Source organism: Maylandia zebra, linkage group LG17 (assembly GCF_041146795.1).
Source record: "Maylandia zebra isolate NMK-2024a linkage group LG17, Mzebra_GT3a, whole genome shotgun sequence".
NCBI lineage: Eukaryota > Metazoa > Chordata > Actinopteri > Cichliformes > Cichlidae > Maylandia > Maylandia zebra.
In genome coordinates, this window is record NC_135183.1 from 29,845,219 (window position 1) to 29,860,524 (window position 15,306).

Sequence of the window (15,306 nt, forward strand, 5' to 3'; positions counted from 1 at the left end):
TTTAGTAATAAATTGCTCCCTGTTTTTGACGGTTAACTAAAGACACAGTAAAATACAGTTTAATAAGGTTTCTGGCATCAGCGTAATTTTAACTGGAACGCTGGAACATTTGGTCGCACTTTCAGGGCTTATGTATAAATCACGTCCACATCAGCACAGGAAGTACCCGCTTAATGGATGTTGTGTTTGTGAAACTGCTCTTGCCTTCAAATGGCAATTTGATCATTTCATTATACATAAACTCAGTGTCCCAAACACTCAAGACAAAAACCTGTGCAGGTTTCACAATGCCATAAGCCGTGTACATAGATGAGAAGTAGATTTCTTGTATAGAAATGCAAATGTAAACAAAATCAGCCTGCAGATTTGGATCATGTGATATGGCTAAAATCACCAGAACTGGCACCGAGTCTGCTTTCACAAGTGCTATTTACTGTCAGGAACGTCAAACATCACTTTTTACACAGTCTCATTGCGCTCTCCCTCCCAGTAGATTAGTGTGGGAAAACTAGGCTTCCTCTCCTCTCCCTTCCTGCTTCCTCTCCTCAGCCAGCCTTGTCATGGATTCTACTTACCATTAACTTCAGTAGCGGTGTAGCAGAGTTAAACTTTGATTCAAATAAAAGAGTTAATGGTGATCTTTGTGAATGTCAGGGTGGATGGATAATATTTTTAAGACTTTTTATGAGTACATTTTTATTAAGGGATGATGCCCATACATGCACACATATTCTTTTTTCTAAGACTCGGAGGTTCCAGACCATTGCTTTAGCTGATGGAGCTAAATGTAAGGGCTGACTATTAGACCTGGCCTAGAGTAATCAATGACTTCTGGTGTGTGTGTGTGTGTGTGTGTGTGTGTGTGTGTGTGTGTGTGTGTGTGTGTGTGTGTGTGTGTGTGTGTGTGTGTGTGTGTGTGTGTGTGTGTGCCCTTGCCCAGAGAGGCGGAGTCTCTGATTTGTATAGGGACTCCAGATCACTTTTGTCAGTGCTGTATTCTCAAAAGGAAGATATTGTGCAGTGGTCTACTTTAAATTTCAAGAAAATATTCGTGTAATTCTTCTCACTTTCCTAGTCTCAGTCTTTCACTCTTCAAACACAGGCTGGGACAATAAGCCAACTCTGCAGGAGCACAGGTGAGTAATACTTTCTTTGGGGATATCTGCTCTAGTACCGTAGTGTTAGTAGAAGTGTGTTTAGCATGTAAATCATAAAGTAAGGATGCCAAGCTACATTTAAAATTGAGATTAGAAAAAAAAAGGAATTTTTTGATAGAAAAGTGCATTTTATAAGACCTTCAGATTCCTTTATTGTCACCTGCACAGATAAAAACAAGAATATGACATTTAAAACTGAGCCAGGAGCTAACTCGATTAGTTAACTAAAGAAGAACAAATGGTAGGTTCTCCAATAATAAAAGTCTCACTTAAATAATAAATATACACATATTCTCTCTGGTGTACACTTGTGTGCTGCCTAAATCCCTGCATGTCCGAACTGTGTGAACATGCAGTTAAATGCAGATAGTTGGCCTCTGCACACCACCACAGTGGACTTTAAATCAAAAAGCAAGATATGACTGAAGTGCAGACTTCCAGATTTAATTCAAGGAATTTATCAAAAGTATTGCATAAGCTGTTTAGGAATTTCAGATGTTTTTAAGCCCCTCCCCCATTTTCAGATACTCAAAAGAAATTGGACAACATAACATAAAAAGGATATTTTTAATATTGGAATGAAAAAAGTGAAGTGTCATCTGATCAGTTTTGCAGCATTTGTCTGAGCCTGAGCACAGAGTACAGCCCTGTATCCCTCAGAATTCATCTCGCTCCTTCTATCAGAAGTCACATCATCAATAAACACTGGCATCATTCAAAGCATGCCACTTCCACTAAAAATGATACTTTTCGGATTATGAGCTATTTCTCTTCTTTTTCATAATCTTCTCTCCCCATTATTCTGGTACAAGTGAATTGTGGATTCATCTGTCCAATTTCCTGAGCATGCTCACTTATAGGTTTTCTGGCAAAGACTAATTTAGCCTTCCTGTTCTCGAGTGTAACCAGTGATTTGCACCCTGTTGCAAACCACTCTATTTCTATTCATGAAGCCATCTCTCGATTGTAGACTCCGATTGTAGACTGATGATACACCCACCTCCTCAAAAGTGTGTTCTCGACTAGGTTAGCTGTTGTCCGATCATCCCCTTTAGTTTCAGAGCTTAGACTTCATCCCTAGCATCAGTGATCTGGGTCAGCTTGGGAGTAGGAGTCCCACAGCTGTTGTGCACTACTGGTGTGCGTGCGTGGTTGTACATGGTACTTACATGCTTGCCTGATTGCCTCTGTGTGATGGTGCATGTCGCTATCTAAACTGTTTGTTATCAATTTGATCCCTTCCTGCGTCCACCACAGCCATAATGCTTTATGTGCACTGCCAAATTGTTTTATAGCATTTTCATAATAGCAGGAGCAGATGTTTTACTGTCGCTCTCTCTCGGTGGGTGTGTACAGTATAATATGCAAAGACATGAGAGTTTAATATCTGTGTATCGTAGCAGTATTTATCTCAAGCTATATGTTGGTGCATGTATGTAGTTAAATAAAGCTTAATGATACATTATGTTTTATTAGAAATACCGATTCATACTGAAAGACATAGCATCCTGAGTGGACTTCTATGAAAAGTTGTAATACCACAAGTGCAGAAGGGTGCTGTGTTTATGACCTGCCCGAATTATATACGCATACATGCACTGGCCTCTTTGTTACTATGATTGCTACTACTGTGCTGGATCCCTTTAGCTTTCAGAACTGCCCTATTCTTCAAAGAATAAATTCAAAAAGGTGTTGGAAACATTCCTCAGAGACTTGAGTTCTTATTGACATGATAAATTCAACTTCTCCCATTCCACCACAACCAAAAGATGCTCGAATGGATTGAGATCTGGTGGCTGTGGAGGAAATTTGAGTACAGTGAATTCATTATCATGTCAAGGAAATCAGTTTAAATACTTTAAGCTTTGCAACGTGGTGCGTTATCCTGCTGGAAGCAACAATCAGAAGATGGACACACTGTGGTCATAAATCAGCAGCAATACTCAGGTAGGCTGTGGTGTTTAAATGATGCTCATTTGGTACTAAAAAGCTCAAAATGTGCCAGGAAACTACCCCCAGCACTATTACACCAGCAGCAGCAGCATTAACCTTTATTACAAGGCAAGATGGATCCATGCTTTCTTGTTGTTTATAGCCCTACCATACAAATGTCACAGCTGAAATCCAAGACTTATCAGACCAGGCAACAGTTTTCTAATGTTCTGGTTTCCAGCTTTGGTGATCCCATGCAAACTGTAGCCTCAGTTTCCTGTTTTTAGCTGACAGGAGTGGCCCGCTGCTGCTGTAGACCATCTTCTTCAAGATTTGATGTGTCGCACATTCACAGATACAATTCTGCATACAGCAAAGACCGATTATTTGAGTTACTGTTGCCTTCCTGTCAGCTCTAAGTAGACTGTCCGTTTTCCACTGATGTCTTGCATCAACAAGGCATTTTCGCCCTTATAGGTGCTGCTGCTCAATTCATATCTTCTCTTTTTCAGACTATTTTCTCTAAATCATAGAGATGGCTACATAAGCAAATCCCAGCAGATCAGCAGTTTTTTTAAATACTCACTAACAACCATGTCACATTCAAAGTCACTTAAATCACCTTTATTCATTCTGATGCTCAGTTTGGACTTCAGCAGACCATCTTGACCATGTCTACATGCCTAAATTCACTGAGTTGCTGCCATTTGATCGACTTATTAGATATTTGCATTAAAGAACAGTTAAGTGTAGTCTGTAGCTGGCATGTTGTTGGCATGCATGTTGTTCCCCTGTTGTCTTTCTTTAAATTAATGTCCCTCTTGCATGAGTGTCCAAACACAAAGATAAGTGGTTGGTAGACTACCATATTTTTTATTATAGGTAATGGCATTGGATACTCTATACATAAAACATGTGATGACAAACTGAAACAAATTGTTATCAGTTTTATAGATCATACTCCATAGGCTTGTTTATAAATATGGGTAATGTGGCCAATCAAATTTTTACTGAGGCAGTAGTGTGTGCCGACAATAGACCTTTTTAAACTGCAGCAACTTAACAGGCCATTCAAGGGTGGCTGACAATGTACAGTGTGGGCCATTTATATGGATACACCATAATAAAATGGGAATGGTTGGTGATATTAAAGTTCTGTTTGTGGCACATTAGTATATGTGAGGGGGCAAACTCCTCAAGACGGGTGGTGACCATGGTGGCCATTTAGAAGTCGGCCATCTTGGATACAACTTTTGTCCTAGCTTCATTCAGCAAGAGCCCACAGCGTAGCACTCGCCACATGTCACTGGAGAGTGGCATTAGTCGAACATCCCTTCGGCGGACATTAGCTACTCACAAATGGCACCCTTACAAACTCCAGCTACTGCAGCATCTCAACGAGGATGACCCAGATCGGCCCACAGAATTTGCAGAATGGGCAAAACAAAAATTGGAACAGGACCCTCAGTTCAGAAGATTTTGTTCAGTGACGAGGCAAACTTTTATGTGAATGGTGAAGTTAACAAACAAAATCACCGCTATTGGTCTGACACTAACCCACATTGGATGGATCCCTCCAAGACTGTTGGAACAACAAAAGTGATGGTTTGGTGTGGTATATGGGGTACAACGATAGTGGGTCCATTCTTCATCAATGGAAACCTCAAGGCCACTGGATATTTGAAATTGCTACATGATGATGTGTTTCCCTCTTTATGCACTGAAGCTGGCATGTTCCCTGAGTTATTCCAGCAAGATGGTGCACCACCACATTATGCGTGCCAGGTCCGAGCATTCCTAGATGAACAGTTGGAAAGTGGATTGGTCGTCGTGGGCCAGTTGAATGGCCCCCCAAGGTCTCCCGATCTGACCCCCTTAGACTTTTATCTTTGGGGTCATCTGAAGGCAATTGTCTATGGTGTGAAGATATGAGATGTGCAGCACCTGAAACTACGGATACTGGATACCTGTGCTGGCATTTCTCCTGCGGTGTTGCTATCAGTGTGTGAAGAGTGGGAGAAGAGGGTTGCATTGACAATCCAACACAATGGGCAGCACATTGAACATTTTATAAGTGGTCAGAAACTTGTAAATAACTCATGAAAGAATAAAGTTACGTTGAAACCAAGCACACTATTGTTTTTCTTGTGACATTGCCAATAAGTTTGATGTGTCACATGGCCCTCTTTCTATTGAAAAAACTAAAGTTGTATCCAAGATGGCCGACTTCTAAATGGCCACCATGGTCACCACCCATCTTGAGGAGTTTGCCCCCTCACATATACTAATGTGCCACAAACAGGACTTTAATATCACCAACCATTCCCATTTTATTACGGTGTATCCATATAAATGGCCCACCCTGTAGTTTGCACCAGGAAACCCTCTCCAGACTTCTTACTGGGCTGTTTTCTGGGGTCTGAAATCTCGTCAGTGGGGCCCAGTGCTTACTTATTAAACCTAGAAAAGCTCACACAAGTAAGATTTTTAAACACCTACTGTAGTAGGTGTTTAAAAAAGCACCCTGAAAATCAAAAAAACAAAAAACAACAACATTCATATGAGGTACAGTATTATTTTCCAGTTTTTTGCAGTGGTGTAAAAGTAAGTGATTTAAAATAATACTACCAATTTTTAAATGGATTATAGGATGAATGTGTGAATGAAAGTGTCTCTAACAGTCAAAAAAGAACTATGAGAGCATACTTGAAAAATGTGCTATATGGACATGGACAGAGCTGATGGATTCATTCTGCAATATTGTGAATGCATGTGTGCACGTGTATATGTGAGACAATGAAAGTCCACTAGGTGTCTCAATGTGTTTGTATTATGATTGTGTCAGTTAAACGTGTTCTTTCCCCTCCTCTTCCTCTCAACATCCCCTTCTTGTGTCCCCCCTTACTTTGTTGAATTCTTATTACAGCCTCAATCCACTGTCCTTTTTGGTTAAAAATAATAATAATAATAATAATAATAATAATAATAATGAGGGAGATTAAGAGAAAGCATTGAAAAGACAAAACAGCAGGTGAGAGCCTGACAAGAAAGATTAAGAGAAAAAAACAGAGAAAAGCAACTAGAAAGAAAGAGTAGAAAGACAGTGGGTCAAAGAGCGATACAGAGAAGATGAGGGCCAGAGAGAGAGAAAGATTGTGTTGGCGTGCTTGTATGGAGAGAGAGAGAGAGCAAGAGGCATGGAGTGGGAAAAGGAGGCAATGAGGGAGGAGGGGTTTAATCCTGCATGGATTATGGTATAAACTGGTGCTGGAGAGGAGGAAGAGAGATTCTGGAGAGAGAGGAAGTCCCACTATCCATCCGTGCATCCATTAGTCCATCTGTCTTACCCTCCATCCAGCAGCGTAGTCGTCTCCCCGTGCTTTTTGTTTTGCATTTTGGACCTGTGAAGACGTGAGGTCAGCACAAGGGTCGGCAGAATAATTGGAAGTTGCAGCAGGGTTGGATTTGTTTTTGGAACCTGTGCATGTGCCTTACCTGGAAGAAACAAAATCACACTGCCCGATAATGGAAGTCGTGTGAAGACTGAAGTTTACTCCTATTTTTGTCGGATTGTGCTGATCCGGAGAGCAAGCAAGAAAAACAGACGTCAATAATGGGGGGGACAGAAATCAGATTAAGAGCCTTGGAGAGGGAGGCGTAGAAAAATGGAGATGCTCTATTGTGATCCCATGTGCACAGAAGTGACCTTTGACACTGGAGACAAAAGCTTTCTAGTTTCTTTTGTATGCCGGGACATCCAGCTCAGCTGACATCGAATCATCATCATTCACACTTGCAATGTTTCAACTTTCTTCCTTGACCTACATACTTTTTGGTTCTTTTGTGAGCTCTGAAAATATGGGTTTACTGAACTATTTTCTTAATTTTGTGTATTAATATTCCAGCTTTTAAATTGGGCATCAGATGGCATCTTTGTTTTCACTTGGAAAGAAGGTTTCACGTTCTTTCCACATGAGCCCAAAGTCAGTGTTAACTGTAAATGTTTTTAAGATGGCATATTTAACCTATAGTCACATGCCCATGCTTTTCTATTTTTTGCTATCCTTTCGGTTTGGACTTTCACAGATTCTCTAAATGTTACTATGGATCTTTACATATTTTAGCCTGCTTGGTGACAAAGCCAGCCTCTTTTTTCCCGTCTTGATGGGCTTAAGATTTGGACTATACATGACTGTCTTTCAGAAGGCTGTACACTGGACCTTGAGATTTTTTCTGAACAAATAATCTATCAGGCAAGTAGTCAAAAAGATCTTGAAAGCAAGTTCTTTGTTTTGCTCTTTAAGATGAGTTGGTGTTGTGCTACAAAGTGATGACCAATATTTTATAATGAAAAGAGTGATACATATGTGTCTGTGACCAAAATTCTGCCATAACTTACTGCACTTTACTTCAGTTTAATAAAGTTTAAATGCAGCTTTTGACTATATGGGGTAGTTCATCCCAAAAATCATATACATGCAATTGTTTTGTAGATAGAGACTGAGTATAACAGAACTTGGTGCCACTCACCTTATAGCACTTGAAGTGCCATTAAATGCATCTGGAAAACTCATCATTCATCACATATCAAACTCAATACAACCCCAAAACGTTTTTTAGCATTGTTATAACGAAAAATGAATACTGAGCCCTTTCAGGTGAACCCCCAAAGGAAGACACAAATCCCCTTGGAAGGGCATCCAATAACCAGTTTGCCAAATCAAACACACCTTCTGAGTACAGAATTGGTCCGGTCTCCTAAAACAGTCCCAGTTTCTCATGTGGCCCCTTGAGAAAATTAATTGAACCATTCCTGATCAAGACGTACATTAGTTTTACTGTGTTTGCAAGGTGATAACAGTTCAGTGATGTGCATGTGGTAGTTGGAATTTTTTGTATTATAGCTACAAGACTTTACAGAAGCAATAATACTCTGTGCTTTCGTGCAACTCCAACATACATGACTGGAATATAGTTCAATTCGCATGCACAAAAGAGTCAACAACCTAACTTGACAGAGAGTGATCTAGGTATAAATGATAAATGTTCATATAAAGATGTTATTACTGCCATAAACTAGCTAAGACACAGCCTGTAAGTGGTGCTGCAGAACCTAGCTGGCCTAATTCTGTTACTTTTAAATATTCCAAAGAAGGGAGGAAGTTAATGCTAATGGTCACCCTTTTTTCACAGTTAATGAGGTAGATGTCGGTTAGAGAAGGTGCATTGTGTACCACCCTGTATGTGTAGATCTGTGCCAAGACTTCAGGTTTCTCTCTCTGTAGGTTTCTAAATTTCTAAATTCATGCTTTTTCACTGTTCTGATTTCCTCAATTTCTCTCCAGCGTACGGCAGCTGCAGGGATGAACTGCTGGAGTCTGGGAAAAGCTAGGAATGCCATTAAATTAGACAGAAGTGGGCCATACAGCGGGAGGCTGATGATGCTGATGTGGATTATCCTCTCCAGTTCACTGTGCCTCATGACTGATGGTCAAATGAAGATCTCACCAGAAACGTAAGTAAAACTGCGCTAGAAAAATAGACAGTTGACTGGTGTCTGGTGTTTGCATAAAGCTGCATTTATTCTGAAATTAATTTCATTTTTGCATTTGTTTTTGTTTACATATCCATATCATGGCTGTATCCTGAATCACAGTGGCACCCAGTGTGCTGCCATTCAGTGGCAAATATAGACACACAGCCTTTTTTTAAATCAGGTAATTTCTGTGTGCACACCCTGGCAGCTCTACGTGCAGTATGATCCTTCTTAAAGCCATATGTCAGATGGATGAGTCAATAGTGTTCCTTCTAGGTTGGCTGATTATTCTACATACATATGGACCATCTGGACACCTGTGGGGTACAGCGAACTGCCAAACTGTTCTCCTCTCTACAGCCACATTCAAATAATCTGACATATAAGTCTGACTAGAGATAAAGAGACATTTATTTTAAAAAAATAAAAATTACAATTTATTTTGTTAGAAAAGATTTTGTGTAGGAAAAGGCAGCATGGTGATCAAGTGGTTAGCGCTGTCAACGCACAGCAGTCACCTAGAGCCATGCTGGCAAACACCAATGCTCTGCTTATACAGATTGATGGAGTCCTGCTATGTTTGCATTTAATCATATGTACATATCACAAGGCTTGTTACTTCTACTGTAAAACTGCTTTTCAAACATGTACAATGATTGCCTTCCCATGAGAGGGACCGGTTTATATTGCGTAATGTGTTTTGCTTTCACAGAGTGTTGACTTTGTAAGACTGTGTACGATTACTGGTCAGTTTATCTCAGGTGGATATTTCTTTTTGGGACAAAATGCTGTGTTTGTTTATTCTCCAAAGGCAAGACGAAGCTCTTTCGCCTTAACGGTTTTCAACCGCCTTGCTGACGAAAGACAAGAACAGATCGATACAGTCCTGTCAGTCTGCAGTAGCCTTGTTTGTGTGTGAGCTGTGTGTTAGCAGAAGAATTTGTGTGCATGTGTGTGTGACTGTATATGTAAAAGTGATAAAAATTGAATGGGTTGAGAGAGACTGAGAAGCACAGCACTTTGTTAGCATGGATGTTGTTAATGTTTGCATAACAGGCTTTACATACTTACATCTATCGACCAAAACCATAAGGCAATGTCTGCCTGTGCAGATTAGAGTTGTATTCAGTGCAGTGTATAAGATTTGTAGTTATACAGCTTAAAGAGTTTACTGTATGTGTTGTCAGCAGTCAGGCTGGTGACGGCAGATGAAGCTCTGGGGACACCAGAGTTCAACTGTCCAACATAGGTCACTAAGCCCCAAATGCCGCACTCTGCCTAGGGAAGAAATGGCAGCAGGTCCCTTATGGCTGTGACAGTTAACAGTGTCACGACCAGAACATTTCAGGCCAAGAAGGTCAGATCTTTATCCTCTAAGGCTATGCAACCCTAATGCCAGTAGGAAACATTGCACCTTTCTGTGAGCTGTTACTAAAAACACGTCTTTGCTCTGGAATAAACAGTATAAGTGTACACATAGATCTTTTTCTTCTTTGGGGATAAAATCAAGTTTCTCTATTGAAAAATTAAGTAAGTAAAATACTTTTAATGTTCATTGAAGTTGTTTCTGCAACCTGTTCTTGATCTGACTGGTACAGATACTGGTTCGAAAATTACAGTATAGCCATTTTAATAAGTTTAATTTTAAAATAAATCATTAAAAATGCACAAATTTCCTAACCCAGTGTCAGAGGAGATGATCTCCTGCTTCAATAATATCACAATATTGTTTTATGACACTGAAACCCAAAGTTCTTGATGCTGCCTTGAAACAGGAACAGGGATCGGCAAGATTATGATTAACCAGAATGGTAATACTAAACGAAATCTCTTGAAGAAGAATATTGACAGTACAGACGGCTTACACACTGTTGGCCCTCACATTTTAAAATGAACACGCTCAAATTTTGCAATGACAATATCAACAAGTCAACAAATGATAAGCCAGTTTTCAGTACCGATGCTGGCAAGACTGCCTGCAAACTAGCAGCGAGCTGACTGACTCCCCATAGGTTAAGCCATCTGTCACATCCTGTCTGCTCTCTAAACTCTATTACCTTACCTCATTGGCATTCACACTGAGGATTTGTAGAATTGCTGCATGTTAGTGAGCATAGAATAACCTCTTGACCCGGTACAATGTCTATTTTAAGTATCACCTTCAAATAATCTGCTTCACTCTGTCAGTAGTGAGTGTGCAGTAAGTGCTTAAATGTTTTGCTGTGTACATTTCTGGTCATTTCCAGTGTTTTATAATGGGTTTATTAATTTGAGCTAGTAGCTCTGTCTTTACCTATATAAGGGTATCTACCTTCCATTGATAATGTATTTTGTCTGTTCAGGGTGCAGCAGTGGGCCGTGTCATTTGGCAAAGAGATAACTGCTTTGTCCGCCAGGTACTCTGGAGCTAAACTTCTGCAGAAGGTAAGAGGCAGTTCATCTATGAAGTTACATTTTTATTAACTATCAGCCAGGTGGGTGAGCTATTAATATTTACATTGCATTCGTCAGTATGGTAACACAGCTCATGTAAGGAGTTCAATAGGGGGAAAAAGCAGCTTCTATATGAAATGGCTCCTAGCAAGGTTTTTGGATTATCTTTTTTTCAGTAACCAGGTCTAAAACTGCACAGTAAGCCAAATTACCAGGACCACATGGCAAGCTGAAAACAAGCAAGTTATTGAAATAGACAGAAATTCCCATTTGGAGTTGGTGGAGACCAAAAACAGAGCAAAAAGGAGAGAATTACATTAGTCGGCTGACTGGTTCGGAATTTCTGGAAGGGAACATTCCACTTGGGTGGTCTCAGATTCTCATCTCTGCTTTTCAAGGATGGTGTGGTTCTGTTGGATTCATTGGGTGATGGCCTCCAACTGACTTTGGAACAGTTTTGCGGCCAAGTGTGAATCGGTCAGAATGAGAATCAGCACCTCCAAATATAAGGCCATGGTCCTCAGCCGGAAAAAGTGCCCACTCTGGGTCAGGGACGAGTTCTTGCTCCAAGTGGATGAGTTTAAGTATCTCAGGGTCTTGTTCACGAGTGATGGGAGAAGGGAGCGGGAGATCGACAGACGGATTGGTGCTGCGGCTAAAGAGAGAGCTGAGTATAAAAGCGAAGCTCTCAATTTACCTGTCGATCTATGTCCCTACCCTCACCTATGGTCACGAGCTGTGGGGAGTGACCGAAAGAACGAGATTGCGGATACAAGTGGCAGAAATGGGCTTCCTCCGAAGGGTGGCTGACCTCACCCTTAGAGTCAGAAGTTCGGCCATCCGGGAGGGGCTCAGAGTAGAGCCACTGGTCCTTCACATCGAAAGGAGTCAGTTGAGGTGGTTCGGGCATCTGACAAGGATGCCTCCTGGGTGAGGTTCTCTGGGCATGTCCCACCGGGAGGATGCCCTGGGGCAGACCCAGGACATGCTGGAGAGATTATATCTCTCGGCTGGCCTGGGAACGCCTTGGTGTTTCCCCAGACAAGGTGGATTAGGTGGCTGGGGAGGGGAGGTCTGGGCTTCTCTGCTTGGGCTACTGCCCCCACGATCTGGCCCAGATAAGCGGAAGAAGATGGATGGATGGAACATTCCTGCTGAGTGTTATGTATTTTCTTGCCCTTTTGAGCATGCCAAATGAAGTGCCATTTGATTCCATTATATTCAAAATAGGACAGAAATCTCTACAACAGGCTCACCAAAATGGGGCTATTCACATCAAAACAAGCAGGACTTGATTTTATTGGGGGTGAACTGTCCATTTAATATAAAATACATTTATAAATAGAGGTTGTCAGATATCAACAAATTATTACTCATACAGTACATACTAGCCCAAGACATCATGCCCAAGTACATGTTACAAGACATAGTATGCTTCACTAATTTCCCATTTCAGACAGGCAAATGATTATTTTTAGGCTATATTTAATGATGGTTATGGTATGGTATGGTTAACATGCCTTTATTGATGATTAGTCACGCAAAAGTATACAGAGAGGAACATACAGGGAAGGTTATTTGGGGCTGAGCTCTCCCTCTACCTGCACCTCTTATTGTATTACCAGCTACACAAATATTTAAAACTAAAGTTGGAACTGGAAGCTGGGAATGGACAAAGAAATCTTACAAAAAATACAACATTATGCTGCAAAACTGAAAGGGGCAGAGTGTGAATTCGTCATTTCTCCCCCTTCTGTGCATTACATCAGCCAATAAGAACACGGCAGACTGACATACATTTGCTGTACAACATCTGCGCATGGCCTAGAGAGCAATCTGATGACACATTTAATTCAAATATTCAGGCATGCCTTTTAGTAATTAGCACGTGTGAGCTTGCACTGCATGCCACCCTGTAGTATCGCTAGCAGGTCCATTCACCATCTGCTATGCAGGCTCACAAAGTGTGTGTTAACAACGTTAACCAAACAAGCTGTACAAATAACCAATCCTTACTGATTTAGCTGTTATAAACAGTTTTCTACACTGTCCAACCTCACAGCTTGTAAGATATCAACCTGATCAAAAACAGAAAGCATTGTGGTGCTTGTAAGTGCTTCAGTTATCGCACGAGCAACACTTGCTGTAGTAACTGTATCCATAACAGCCCTATTCATTTGCTGTATCTTTCCTATCTGCAAAATGTCTTTTTATTCAGCCAGTGGTGTGTAATAACAGCCGGCGCTTAAGTCTTATCCTTGCACCAAGGAGCCATAAATCATCCACCTCTGCCTAATCGATAGGCTTCTTGTTATAAGTGGAACACTTAGTGATTCTGTCTTCTTGCCTGAGTAAACTGGGTAGGATATTGAGTGTTTGGGGTTCTGTTTGACAGTTATAAACATGTTGGAGCTACAAAGAGGGCTTTTCCCCCCAAACAAACCTGCAAAAGATCCGTATATTGTGAGTTTTTCTCATTTTACATCTGTTATTAACCATATGAGTATCTAACTTATCTTAGTTATTAGATGGATGTTGCACTGTTGCATGGGACACATGGCTTATCGAATCTATTTCCTGAGCAAATTTGATAATAATTGTAATATATTGTAATTAATGGTAATCATCTTTATAAAGGCAACAGAAAAATACAAAACAAACAAGACGGGTAAATGTCATTACATTATTTTTAGTGCAGGAAATTAACCTTTTAGTCCTCATGCAGTAACTGTATGGGATCCCTTAAATTGCATTTATCCAGCTGCTGTGATTCTACTGTGAATAAATACTATGAGTATTATTTGGCCGACTGGTTGTTGGACTAGAAAAAAAAGAAAACATAAATATGTTTAAAAATGTTTTGGTGATCATTTTGAATGCCACTGCTATAATAACATGTCAGGATTAAGACTCTTTTTTATGTCTGCCTATTATACATCTGAATTATAAATCTTTGAAAACATTACCATCACTTTGTACAAAATAGTGAGGGGTGGAGGGAGAGGATGAAGTCAGGACACCTGTAAATGCCTGGTGTGAAGGTTTGTGTATCAGGATTGTTGCCTGTACAGTTGATCTCTGTTTTCAGAGGGGACTGTTTGGTTTCGTGTGTTGTTGAAAATGTAGAAATCGTTTATAATTGTGTTTTGTTGTCTTAAAACAGTCTTGCAAAGGCTGGCACAGTGTTTTACATTTTTTTTAAACAAATCTTTCTTTTTAAATTGAATTGTGTGTGTGTTTTAAAGAAATACAAGGATATTGAAGGTACAGTGAAGATAGAGGAGGTGAATGGAGACGAACTGGTGAAAAGGTTTGCGGAAGAAATGGAAGAGATGCTTGGGAGGAAGATGAAAGCTGTTAAGGTAATAATTATGCATGCAGAGTAAAAAAAACCTTTAATGCCAATCAAATGGGCAATCATCAAATCAAACACTGATACATGGTAAACTAGTGTAGGTTTGTGTAATGCTGCACTTTGCTAATTAAAAAAGAAAAAGAAAATCTGTAATGCTTTTATCACAGAGATTAGCAGAAGCAGCAGAGGATGCAGATCTGGACCATGAGTACAATGAAACACTCGAGGTAAGGGGGACATATCTGCTTATAAGTTTTTCATTTGTCAGCTTATACAGGATAAGAGTCCCATTGCTAGTAGAAAGCTCAGACACTGTATGTAAAAATATATGTCCACACCATGAGACCTATTGCTTTGTAACTCAAATTTTGCCATTTTTGTTGTTTGTTAGTTTTTTTTTTATGAATTGAATATGTGATTTGGATAAAAGGGCAGTGTGAGCAACTTGCGAGCTAATGCTAATGCTGGCTGAGTAGCTAGCTTGGTTAGGCCTTAGTTACCCTGTCATCGAGACTGGCTGGTGAGTCCCTGGCAACACTCTAGGAAAAATATATATTCTTCAATTCATTGTCCAATGGTTGGCTAAGTGAAATTGTTTTCAAAGAGGTATAGGGAACTACACTAAGGGCAGTAGATTGCTACAGTTGCCCAAAGTTTGCAAGGAAGAAAGTGACTCAACAATTAGTCACTGAGCAGTTGTGAAGCTGTGAAAGTTTTGACCCAAGCCGCAAACAGAGACAGATTACCTTAAAAAGTTTTGCCTCTTGTAACAACTGAAGGCAAAGCTTTTACTTTTAAGGCAAACATTCTTCATTTCCATTTGCGTTGCAGTTTTTTGCCAAGTTTCACTACTGCTCTGTGTTTAGCTGCTGAGTGTCAGAAGACAAGTTGGG

General features: G+C 40.3%; 1 protein-coding gene across 2 annotated transcripts in view; it reads left to right on the top strand.

Annotated features, from left to right (window-relative positions):
* The first annotated feature begins 6,385 nt into the window (after positions 1–6,385).
* Positions 6,386–15,306, top strand: part of cacna2d4a (calcium channel, voltage-dependent, alpha 2/delta subunit 4a) — a 99,390-nt gene continuing 90,469 nt past the window's right edge. For both annotated transcript variants that reach the window (XM_076875567.1, XM_076875568.1), the window contains exons 1-5: positions 6,386–7,342; positions 8,435–8,604; positions 10,968–11,049; positions 14,304–14,420; positions 14,581–14,640. In XM_076875567.1, the coding sequence (XP_076731682.1) occupies positions 8,453–8,604; positions 10,968–11,049; positions 14,304–14,420; positions 14,581–14,640 (411 nt within the window). In that variant the 5' untranslated portion in view covers positions 6,386–7,342; positions 8,435–8,452. The remainder of the gene's footprint in view (positions 7,343–8,434; positions 8,605–10,967; positions 11,050–14,303; positions 14,421–14,580; positions 14,641–15,306) is intronic.